This window comes from Bradysia coprophila, assembly GCF_014529535.1.
Source record: "Bradysia coprophila strain Holo2 chromosome X unlocalized genomic scaffold, BU_Bcop_v1 contig_39, whole genome shotgun sequence".
NCBI lineage: Eukaryota > Metazoa > Arthropoda > Insecta > Diptera > Sciaridae > Bradysia > Bradysia coprophila.
Window position 1 is genome coordinate 2,727,968 of NW_023503329.1, and position 11,571 is coordinate 2,739,538.

The following is an 11,571-nucleotide window of genomic DNA, read 5'->3' on the forward strand; positions in this document are numbered from 1 at the left end:
AAAAAAATATATTTTTTTTTAAATTCCGAGGGTCAGTTTGACGATCTTGGCACTGAAACCCGTCGACCCGGTCCAGAAAGATCCGATATAATAAGAAATAAACGTCAGATACGTAGTGTTAAAAGAAAAATTACAAATCCATGGTAAGACGACATGTTAAATCATTTCCCCACCCATTTACTTTTTCAACAACGCAATGCGTTTTCTCGCGTGACAGTTCTTGACAGAGATGTGTACACAATAGCAACATAGTTAAAAAAGGGAAACAACAACACGAAATTTTTATTGTTAATGTTTGTTTGCAAATAGTCAAAAATTCCGGAGCCTTTTTCTACGTTTTTCGTTAAATTATTGAAAATCCCATCAACGACCATGTCGAAAAGATGCTGTGCCACGAATTGTTTCAATTCGTTGCTGTCCAACAAAAAAGTCGAATACTTTGGCATTCCCCGACATGCAGATTTGTGAGTTTTGATTCTTTCTTTTTCCTCCCGAGATAATGTCAAGAGATTTGAACAAAAATTTCGAAAATAATTTTTAGCGCAAGAGCATGGTGTGTGGCTGCCTCACGCGAAGATCTTTTAGAAAAGGTAAAAGAAAGTTTTCTGCTTTGGGTAAAGAATTCACCAAGCGAAATGGTATTTTTCAGCCATTGAACAACATCATCAAATACCACATCTGTTCGGAACATTTCACCGACGATTGCTTCAAAGATCCACATGAACGAAAATTGCTGAAAAAAACCAGTCGTCCGGTGAACGTTCCTATTCCGACCATATTCAAAAATAACATCGACCAGTTCCTGTACAAAAACAACAGCAACAACAAATACAGTCCGAACAACAGCATATCCAATGTCGATCAAACGTTATCGCAATTATCGTCAATTGATTCGATCGATTGTGTCGGAAACGGTACTGGTGTGGCTGAGCTCACCAGCGTTCAGATTTTGGACGACGATTCGTTGTACTTAGGCAAGTCACAAGAATACGATATCGATGGCATGGAGGCGTACTGTTTGGCTACGAATGCCGAAGGTCCCATACAAATTTACCGGAACAATGATGTTGAATTTATGATGGAAGAGCGACTGGAGGATGATGAACCGGCCGACGATATTTATGATGAGTTCGCTGAAGATGTCAAATACAATTGTGATACGATAGTAGTGAAGGAAGTAGATTACGAAAATGTGTGCCGTCTCTGTGCGGATACGGTGCCGAATGGTAGCGATATGGTAGATCTGTTCGCGCCGAATTTACGTCAATCGCTGGATCATATCAATAAATCATTACCCAGACAGGTATGTACGCTTTGTGTAATAATCTTCGTCTAGTGATTTAAAGTGGAAGATAGGGAACAAAGACACTGTTTTTCGTGTAAGGAACTTTTTACCATCCACATCCGACAAGTCTCGACAGTTTCGTAATTTAGGAAATCTAAAATTCATTCAAAAAGGTAGAGATTACCAGAAGATGTGGCCTTTTTTGTGTTTTGTCTCTCCAGTAGCTTATCGCTCTCGGTTTTACTGAACTGAAAAAGTTTTTTTTCGATCGGAAAGAAATCGAAGATGAGTTGTAATAGAAGTAATGATTGGAACGATTCAAGCAGATGTGCCTGACACCCGATCCTGAACCGAAACTAAGACTTCAGGTTTGACTCGAAATTGAAACGAACCTGAGTTGGCTCGACCAGAACGTGAACTTTCAATTTCAGGTTTGACCCAAACTGAACTGAACCCGAAATTTTCCATGAAAAGTTTTGATTTCTGGTGGAAAAATTTCGGGTCACCCAAACCCGAAACCCTGAAAATGTCAGGTTCAGTTCAGGCCAATCCGAACTCCATTCGCGGGCCTCGAATCGAGGCTTACATAGAAGCTAAAAATGATTTATTCGTTGGATGTTATTCATCCTTCATCCTTCATGTTAGCAGGGGACAGGGTTCGCTGGAACCGGATTCTCGATCAGGCCAAGGCCCGCAAGTGGCTGTAGCGCCGGAGAAGTAAGAAGTAAGAAGCAGCGTTATTCATGATGAAGAGAGAATTTAAGTATGGGTCTGCAACGCTATGAAAACCGAAAATCGGGAACATCAGATCTAGCTATTCGGACGGGGAAAGTTATTTGAACTTTGAAAACATTTTCTTTGTAAAACGGGAGTATGTGAATCTAATGCTTGAGAAAATCTAGACAAAGAAACCATGGCAGGTACAATGATGGTTGAATTAGACACTCTTCGCTTTTTACTCTCGACGATCGAGAGTCATTGTCTGTTTTGTGAACAGATTGAACGCATTTTCCTTCAACTATTTATTTTGTGGGAGCGACCGCAAGTAGCCAGGAAGAAGGCCAATTTCGTAACGAAGTGACCAATTCGCAACTTAGTACAAGTATCTGAGTATCCTCATATCCTAATATCACTTTTCACCTTGCACATATACATAAAACATTTAAGCTTTTATCGTACAAATGGCTTGATCGTTGCTCTATTTCGGGATAAAAGATAAACGTAAGATATCCTCAAACAGTATACGTAGCGGTATACGATATCTCATATTTTTCCCAATTTTTTCATTTTACGCTCCTTGCGACACACATGTATTTCCTATTCTTTCAATATGTCCTGTTTGTATTTGTTTGATTCTCTACGCACTGAATGTGGAGGACGTTACTAATACACGATCGCTTATTTTGTCACTATCCATACATGGGATAAGATAAATATAGAGTACTTCAAGGTACTCATCAATAATGTAAATCTAACGTACGATTTTGCCCTTAAAATTCCACCAGACTTGCAGAATTTTAATATTTTTCAAAATTATTTTTCTGTAAAAAATCATGTCTTCAGATCATCGAAAAATTGTTAGCTGCCATTCGGGCTATGAATGCCAGCCGGTGCTCCAGCCACATTTCATTCGAACAAGTTAAACTTAGTGAAGGTTCTGAAAGAACAGGTTAAGACACTTACGAAGGCGGGAGAAACACAAATTTTGACAATTCAGACATTAATATTATTTGAAAAGTCAACTTGAAAAAAAAATTTTTTTGTTAAGTTGAAATTAATCGTCATATAAAATTTTCCAAACCTAGTTGGCGCTACAGGAAAATTTTGATCACACCGCCTTCGTGATCAACTCGAAATTGTCCTAACCTGTTCTTTCAGAACCTTGAAACTTAGTGAAAGTCGATTCTAGTCAACAAAATATCCAGAGTACGAAAAGAAAATCTAAATCCATGGTAACAGCAATGCACCTTTAACAATAACGCTATGCGTTTTCTTGCGTGACAGATGGATATGTTGTGTAGAATCAAAACAACAAAAATTGTAAACAAGAAATGTTTCCCGAGAGTTCTCATATAATCATTCAAAATCTTCTTACAGTAGAATTGTTACGATTCGATGTGATCTAGGATCCAACAAACAGGCTGAATATGTTATCAGGTCTTAGAATCCTGATTGATTGCGATTTTAAGAAAATTTCAACATTTGGACAAACAATTTGGTTGTCTGATTGGATAGAGTTTTGGATTCTACACATTTAGATCCTTTGGAAAATGTGAAATGGGTGTTATTCTTTGGGGTTTTCAGTCACTAAACAAAGTCATCGAATACCACATCCATTCGGATCAAATTTCAATGACAATTTCTCTAAAGATCTACACTAGGCTCGATTGTAGATACTGACTTTTCAGACACAATTTGTACATGACATGTGAAGCCTATGTTAAGAGATGGTGTCTGAAACCAAGACTCACATACAAGAAATTGAACTTGAAACCAAAAGACGCAGATGTGAAATAGAAGATTCGTGAAAGTTAAGTGAGCGTAACAAAAGTGTGGGGAAGTCCGGTTCAGGTGACCGTTTTTCTCTGTAGGTAAATTTTCTAGAAATGTCCTTCAGAGGTGGGATTTGCTTAAACTTATAGATGTGTGGGAAAACCTAACTTTAAGTACATTCTAATCATCATCGATGAATGATCATATGATGTGATTGTGACTACTTTTATGTGCCACAGAATGTAGTCTAAGTAAGGCCTACAAACGATTTCCTCAAATTTTGTCGAACAATTTTACTAAAATGTAGCCCCACGAAAATTCGTAAGAGTTACGTTGGATAGAGCGAAAAAGAAGAAGATATCATTGTGCACGTAACTTATGCGTAACTTGTATGAATTTTCACCAAAAATGTATTCAATTTCAGATTCACAAAGACGACCAAACCACACTGCCACAACGAATATGTTTGAATTGTTTAAACAAACTGGAAACGTTATCACAAACATTAGGATTATTTGCAGCAGCCCAAGAAAGATTTCAACAATAAAATCCAACATTTTGACCCCGTAGCAATTGGTTCATTCCCGATTCGATAAATGTATCCACTACACACCGTCTGCCACAAATACTCACAACAATGAAGGATCGAAACATTTAGCACATCACAAAATCGTCGCATTTTATTGATAGAATCGATGAGGGAGCCGAATTAAAAAGGAAAAAACGAAAATGCAAAAGTCAACCGGATACATGTTAGCTATGAGAATTCTTATGTTATTTCAATTTCTGTACAGTGCGATCTCACTAGGACTCGGATACGAGCACTGCCGGCTTAACGGGAACGAATATTTAAGATTCACAAGGAAATTGATTATTTTACTGGCAGCTCGTAGCCGCAAGTGATTAACGCAATGCTGTCGACATGTAAAGAGCAACTCTATAAATAGCGTAACGACAATGAATGTGACAAAATTAAATGAAATTGAATTCACCTAATAATTTCCGTTTTGGGTTTGATTTTGAATCTTTTTTATTTTCAAATATTTTTCCAATAAAGTTATTTAAAAAAAAAACTTCGCTGAACATCTTTCCATCTGATCCATCCATGTCCTATATTAAAGTTATCGATAGACGGAGAGCGAAAACAAGTTAAATTTAACTGATCTGTGCTATAAAGATTCAAAACATTCAGGAATGAATGAATTAGTCCAGTTTAAATTTGAATGTAGTTCCCTCTCATTATGGCGAATGACCCACAGATTAGTTAAAATTAAGTCGTCAGAAATCGTTCTCTAAGATCGATATGTTAGAGATTTATATAGATATCCGAGTGTGGATTTTGTGACCTCTAGAAGTGAGTGACATGTATGGGTTGATTGGAGAGCTACAATCAAGTAAATTTGTCAAATTATGTTTGGTACCAAGAACTGTTACTGAAGACGATATTCCGTTAACAGTACCTAGGACTATTATTTCGTTACTCATTTCAGTGATTTACTTGCGGATAATAACGTACTCATTACACAATATCTTAAATTAGCAGACGATTTCTGGAGATGAGTTCTGTAACCTTACAACCTCTTTAAAAACAAAATCAAAATCAAAAGATTCAACCTGACTACAACATTGACGCGGAGGGATTCGAAATTTTCCATAAGTTAAATGATTCTCTCAAAACCAACGATGTTTTCGTAACTATGCGACTATAAAAACAATACGAACCGATTGAAACGATTTACGAAAGTGGTCGGTCAATCAATTAGTTTCTAAACTGTATACATAAAGGGAATCGACTGTTGCAATTAGCAACTGAAACATCTCTTATATCTTCTCGACATTATCGAGTATAGTGTTTGCATGCCTAATCAAAGAAACATTATTTATTGTGCGCTGAACGGTTTAGTTTCAGTTCGAGCGTCGTTATAACGAGTCGACTCTTCAATTCGACATTTCGGTTTTTATCTAAATGTGTTGGCAAAAATCGTTTAATTTCTAAAACAATTAAAAGTAAGGAAACATAGTCGTAATTTCACTTGAGCTGCGCATTAAGCTTAATTACGGCAATTAGAAATTGAGGGTTAAATATAAAGAAAAAATATTTACAATGGAACTGGTAGAGGTTGTTGAAAATAATAATCCGGTAAGTAAATTTGAATGAACCTGTTAAATGTCTAAGACACATATACGTATATTTTTGCACCTTTTGTTAAGTTTGTATGCACACATAATTACTATACTTTGTATGTTGTTTATTTTGTCGCGTCTGTAATGTCACCTCTAGCAAGACACTTCACTTTTTTGAACATTTCCGCACGGACACAGAGTTACTCTATAATAAAAACGTCGCTTAGAGAAAGAAGAAAGAATCAGAATCGCTGCTATGAAAGTTAGTTGAAAGTTAGTTTAAGTCCCCTTTACACTTTAAACTTCTCCTCAGAGCTGACAATCACAGTCACTCAATCATTCTGAACCATTCTGAGTTAATTGGCATCTTCGTCCTTTGTGCATAGACCGAATAAGAAATATTTTTTTTAATGTGATCGACATTTTGTGACCTTGATTTACCTAGAGAACTAAAATACCAACGCACTTCAAGCATGAGTGGTACTATAAACAGAGTACTGAAACTGGACAGTGTATCAAACAAATTCTGGAAAAAAATTCCATCTGTCACTCAAAGCACTTTTGCTAGAAGTGCGTTGGAAATACACATCGAATGACCATCGTCACCTAGCAAATTCAGACTACGAATTCAATTGCCAGAGGTGCTGTTACTTATGATAATGTTATGAAATTTACAATATTTCGATAGGGCATGCTAGTATTCACGAATAGATGCAATTTGCCTTAATACCTCGCTAAATACCAAGCTGTGAATCTGAGTGCAGAGGAAAGTGAGTCTCTGCCCAGGCTGCCGTCTTCACAAAACGAATTTACAAACTCTTTGATAAGCCCATTTTTCTTGTATACAATAGATTCCATGCATGATATCCACATCAAACTTATTTATAAGTATATAAATTTATGGTTAACTATTTAAATTGATAATAATGTTCTTATCAATCAATGATTTATGTTCTGTAAAGAAAAGATTCAAAAATGAAGACAAGTTAAAAATGTAATGAATGGGCTGCATGACAACATTCAATGTACCGGGCTAATTGAAAATAGAACGGTCAAAGTTAACAGACTTTTCTAAAAAAAAAACGGTCGATGCCCGAGCGAAAAAAAATGCACAATAAGGATAGGTACGTGCACTTCCACCATAAGAAATACATTGTAGTCGAATAGGTACGTATTTTGTACAGGGCTTACTTTAGAGAATTTTAATTCCGAAAATTCTGAAAAACTTCAGAACTTTTTTGGAACTTTTTCAGAATTTTCGGAATTAAAATTCTCAAAAATAAGCCCTGATTTTGTATGGGAAATAGGGTATGCTATGCATATATACTTACTAGGCTAATAATTTTGGTTATTTCGGCAATAATTTGATCTTCATCGTAAAATAAAATTGCTGTACGAGCGTGGTCATGTGAAATAAAATGGAATGAATGAAGTTCCTAAGGCACAAAACTATCCTTGCGACCACTAGTCCTCAAAATAGTTATTTATAGACAAGCGAAAGTGACTAAAATAAGCAGTCCACAACAAACGCGTATACAACTCACTCTGTGGTAAATGTTTTCACAGATGAGTACGATACAATTAACCTCGGACTGATAAGGATAGATGTATGATAAAAGTATTGAAGTAGTAGATTTTGCATCACACTACTATATACATGACATAAGTGAAGTAACGGTTTTAATGATTATGTTTTGATACGGTGACCCTTTCTAATTGATTAATAACACATTTTTCGAAAAGAAGTCTGATGAAAAGATATCATCAAAAATGAATTGCGAGACATGCAAATGTAGAAGAATGTTAAAGATATTTAATGTTAAAAGAATCAGTTGCATTTGGGACAAGTCAGGGAAGAAAGCTCGACATCAGTCGTTCGTATGTAAGGTCTTTTCGTTAGTCTTAACAAATTTTCGATCTTTTCTATTGAAGCTTGAAAGGAATGTAAAGCGTAAGCGACAATATTCTGTATTTTCCATTGTTTAATGTATGCTATAAATCGGATTACCATGAAAAAATCAGCATAATTGTGATATCAGCAACTCAAAATTGCAAATTTGTTTTCAGACACAGCAATTTTGAGTACCATACTTCATACTTCAATGATCTTCGTAGCCTGATATTGCTTGGCTAGAAAATATTTTGTTGTTAAAACATTTTCTAATCATGCAATAAAAACTGTTACACTCGCCAAATCATGAAAACACGCGTCAAAAGTTATCGGAAACCACACTTTTTTAGTTCTCTCTCAGCAGACCTTGCAAACAGGTCTAGGGATCCAGGCGATGTTTTCCTTAATGGTGGATTTTGTTTATTTTATTCATCAAAGAAAGAAATTTGATACGAAGGCGGAGCTTACTCTCCATATCAACGGGTAGTGTGATGCACATCAAACGATCAACTCGTTCGGCTTTATATCGCGTACATACATTCAAGTTCAACCTTGAACGGTTTGTATTATATGTGGTTTTGTTGTTTGTGTATTGCATGGTGTGACGAGTGTAAAATTGTGTGCATCACAGGATTGAAACCACGCAATCACAGTATATGTGTGAATTCGTATACCACGAGAATAATTTTTGCATTTGTATGTTTCGTCGAGACGAAGTCAGTATTCTCTCTATCGGTATACGAATTCACACGTCTACTGTAATTTCGTGGTTTCAATCCGAGTGATGCAAATAACTATTTCATCCCTATCACCCAGTTATCGTCGTTAGTTGAATAACAAATTCTGTGACTTCTAGGAAACTACTTCGGTATGCAGCAAGCGCGAAAACGACGCAACTTATGGAATAGATGATAATCCGCCATGGTATCTGTGCATTTTGATGGCATTGCAGGTAAATCTGAGTGTTTTCACAAATAATGTCGCAAAATAAATTAAAATTTCTTTTGTCAATCGTATTCGAAGCATTATCTAACCATGATTGGAGCTATAGTATCCATTCCGTTTATATTAACACCAGCTCTCTGCATGGAAAATGAAGATCCTGCACGGGGTTCAATAATATCAACAATGATCTTTGTGACCGGTATCGTCACGTTTATTCAATGTACGTGGGGATGTAGACTGCCACTTGTACAGGTAATCAATTAATTCCATCCACTATCCATAGAAATTCGAATTAAAAATTTTTGCATTCAAAGGGTGGAACGATCTCTTTTCTGGTTCCGACACTAGCCATTCTAAGTCTACCAGAATGGAAATGTCCGAATCCCGATGAGATGGCCAAAATGACCGAATTGGAAAAAACGGAAGTGTGGCAGATTCGGATGCGGGAATTGTCCGGAGCCATCGCTGTATCAGCATGTTTTCAAGTGTTCATCGGATACACTGGCTTGGTGGGCAAACTGTTGAAAGTTATAACGCCGTTGACCATTGTGCCAACAGTGTCACTAGTCGGTTTGACGCTGTTTCGACATGCTAGCGAAACTGCCTCGACACATTGGGGTATTGCTGTTGGGTAAGGCTGTGGTGCGAGTTGAGGAACAATCACGGTCCAATGATTAAACTTTCTTTGTTGAAATTCTTGCAGAACCACGGCAATGTTGACACTTTTTTCACAAGTTATGGTGAATGTAAAATTTCCCTACATTGTCTATCGGAAGGGTGCTGGATTACAGTTTCGATCGTTTGCGTTGTTTAAGTTGTTTCCGGTGAGTGAACGTCTTGATATAGTAAGGTCGAAAGTGTTGGAGACGCAAAAATTCAACGAAATTCTTGTTACTGATTTAGGTACTGTTAACGATAATAATCATGTGGGGTATCTGCATCATTCTCACTGCAACCGATGCGTTGCCTGAAGGACATCTTGCTAGAACCGATGTCCGAATACGTGTGCTGCGAGACGCACCATGGTTTTACATTCCGTATCCTGGTCAATTTGGTCTTCCTACTGTCACAATTGCAGGTGAAATTGAATCGATATCTTAATGGCATGCATGTCTAGAGAAACTTAATTTTTATTTGTAATGACAGGCGTTCTGGGTATGTTAGCCGGTGTTTTGGCTTGTACAGTCGAATCGATAAGTTATTATCCCGTGACTGCACAAATGTGCAGCGCGCCACCGCCACCATTACATGCTATCAACAGAGGCATCGGAACAGAAGGTCTGGGTACAGTTCTGGCAGGTTTGTGGGGCTCGGGTAATGGAACAAATACGTTTGGTGAAAATGTTGGTGCCATTGGAGTTACAAAGGTAACAATGTCCAAATGCACAAATTCACCGCAACCTGTTAATAATCTCCAAAGATAGGTAGCCGTCGAGTCATTCAATGGGCTTCATTGATAATGGTCATTCAAGGTGTTATCAGTAAATTTGGCGCACTGTTCATAATGATCCCAGATCCAGTCGTTGGCGGAATATTCTGTGTCATGTTCGGAATGATAACAGCTTTCGGTTACTAAACAAAGACATGTTAAGCTTGCGAATAAGTAAAACGGTTTTTTCTCGTCCATCAAAGGTTTGTCGGCGCTACAATATGTCGATTTGAGATCATCGAGAAACCTGTACATTGTCGGCGTATCGATTTTCTTTCCACTTGTCCTGTGCCAATGGATGCAAGAACATCCCGGAGCAATCAACACGGGTGTTAAAGAGTTGGATGGTAGGGAAACTGATTGAAATCTGCGAGAAAAAGTGTTAATTTTTGCGCTTGGATTCAGGTACGTTGTCAGTTCTGTTAGGAACAACCATATTGGTTGGTGGTTGTCTGGGATGTGTACTCGATAATTTGATTCCGGGCAGTCGAAGCGAACGAGGATTAGATGCATGGGAGAAGGAAATGTCGTTGAAGAGCGATGTTAGATTAGCCGGCGAAACATCTACATACGATTTTCCATACGGAATGAGCATCCTCTACAGGTTAAAATGCAATAAATATTTTGAACAACGCACTTCAAGCAAAAGTGATCACAGTCGACAGCTGCCAATTACATCACTATTTTGTATGAAATGTTCTTTTACAATTCTGAGACACACTGTCAAGTTTCATTACCCTATTTAGAGTAACGCTAATGCCTGAAGTGCGTTGTATCGAATCGTAATTTTGTAACTTTAAAATAACCATTTTTTCATTCAGATATAAATGGACAGAGCGTATACCCTTCTTTCCAACATATAAAACTGCAAAGGATTGAGCTCTATCGAATAGTTTATTTTTTGTTTGAATAAATTGTGAATGTGTGTACGTAGGCGTGATGAGTTAGTGAATTTTAACAAAAAAAATTTGTTTTGTTGATGATCCTGCTGCTGTTTTAAATAGTCTGAAGCTACAGACATCATTCACAAATTTTTGTGCTGGCACGAGATATATGTCTATCGTTCTTAGGTCAATTGCTCAATACGACCTTGTATATTAGACCTTAATAAGACATCTACAGATGTACCTGTGCCGTCCGACAACGAACTCTCCATTTCATTAGGTGAAATCAATTTCAATTAGAGGGATTCTTTTCAAAAAACACCTAACGAAATCAGACCCACTTCGTCTGAGATGGATATGTATAGCGCGTTAAAGGTCAAGAGGAATTCAAAACAGGACTCAGATAGCAGACCTCACACTTCTCCTTATTCTCCTTATTTTTGATGCATCCTCCTTAATCCTCCGTATTTTTAGTAAATTCTCCTATTTTCCTACTTTTTCGACAAGAAAACGAATGAAC

The 11,571-nt window shown here is 37.2% G+C and overlaps 2 protein-coding genes across 2 annotated transcripts; both read left to right on the forward strand.

Moving 5' to 3' along the window:
• Nucleotides 1-210: 210 nt before the first annotated feature.
• Nucleotides 211-4,847, forward strand: LOC119069806. Its single transcript, XM_037173963.1, has 4 exons — nucleotides 211-464; nucleotides 542-590; nucleotides 650-1,303; nucleotides 4,203-4,847. The coding sequence occupies exons 1-4, from the start codon at nucleotides 373-375 to the stop codon at nucleotides 4,323-4,325; spliced, it is 918 nt and encodes a 305-aa protein (XP_037029858.1). The 5' UTR covers nucleotides 211-372; the 3' UTR covers nucleotides 4,326-4,847.
• Nucleotides 4,848-5,530: 683 nt separating this feature from the next.
• On the forward strand, nucleotides 5,531-11,251 carry LOC119069799 (solute carrier family 23 member 1). The gene is made up of 11 exons (XM_037173954.1): nucleotides 5,531-5,918; nucleotides 8,650-8,745; nucleotides 8,817-8,990; nucleotides 9,053-9,369; nucleotides 9,442-9,562; nucleotides 9,642-9,816; nucleotides 9,885-10,105; nucleotides 10,159-10,306; nucleotides 10,371-10,514; nucleotides 10,573-10,771; nucleotides 10,989-11,251. Exons 1-11 carry the CDS (start codon nucleotides 5,883-5,885, stop codon nucleotides 11,044-11,046), a joined length of 1,689 nt encoding a protein of 562 aa, XP_037029849.1. The 5' UTR covers nucleotides 5,531-5,882; the 3' UTR covers nucleotides 11,047-11,251.
• The last annotated feature ends 320 nt before the right edge of the window (nucleotides 11,252-11,571 follow it).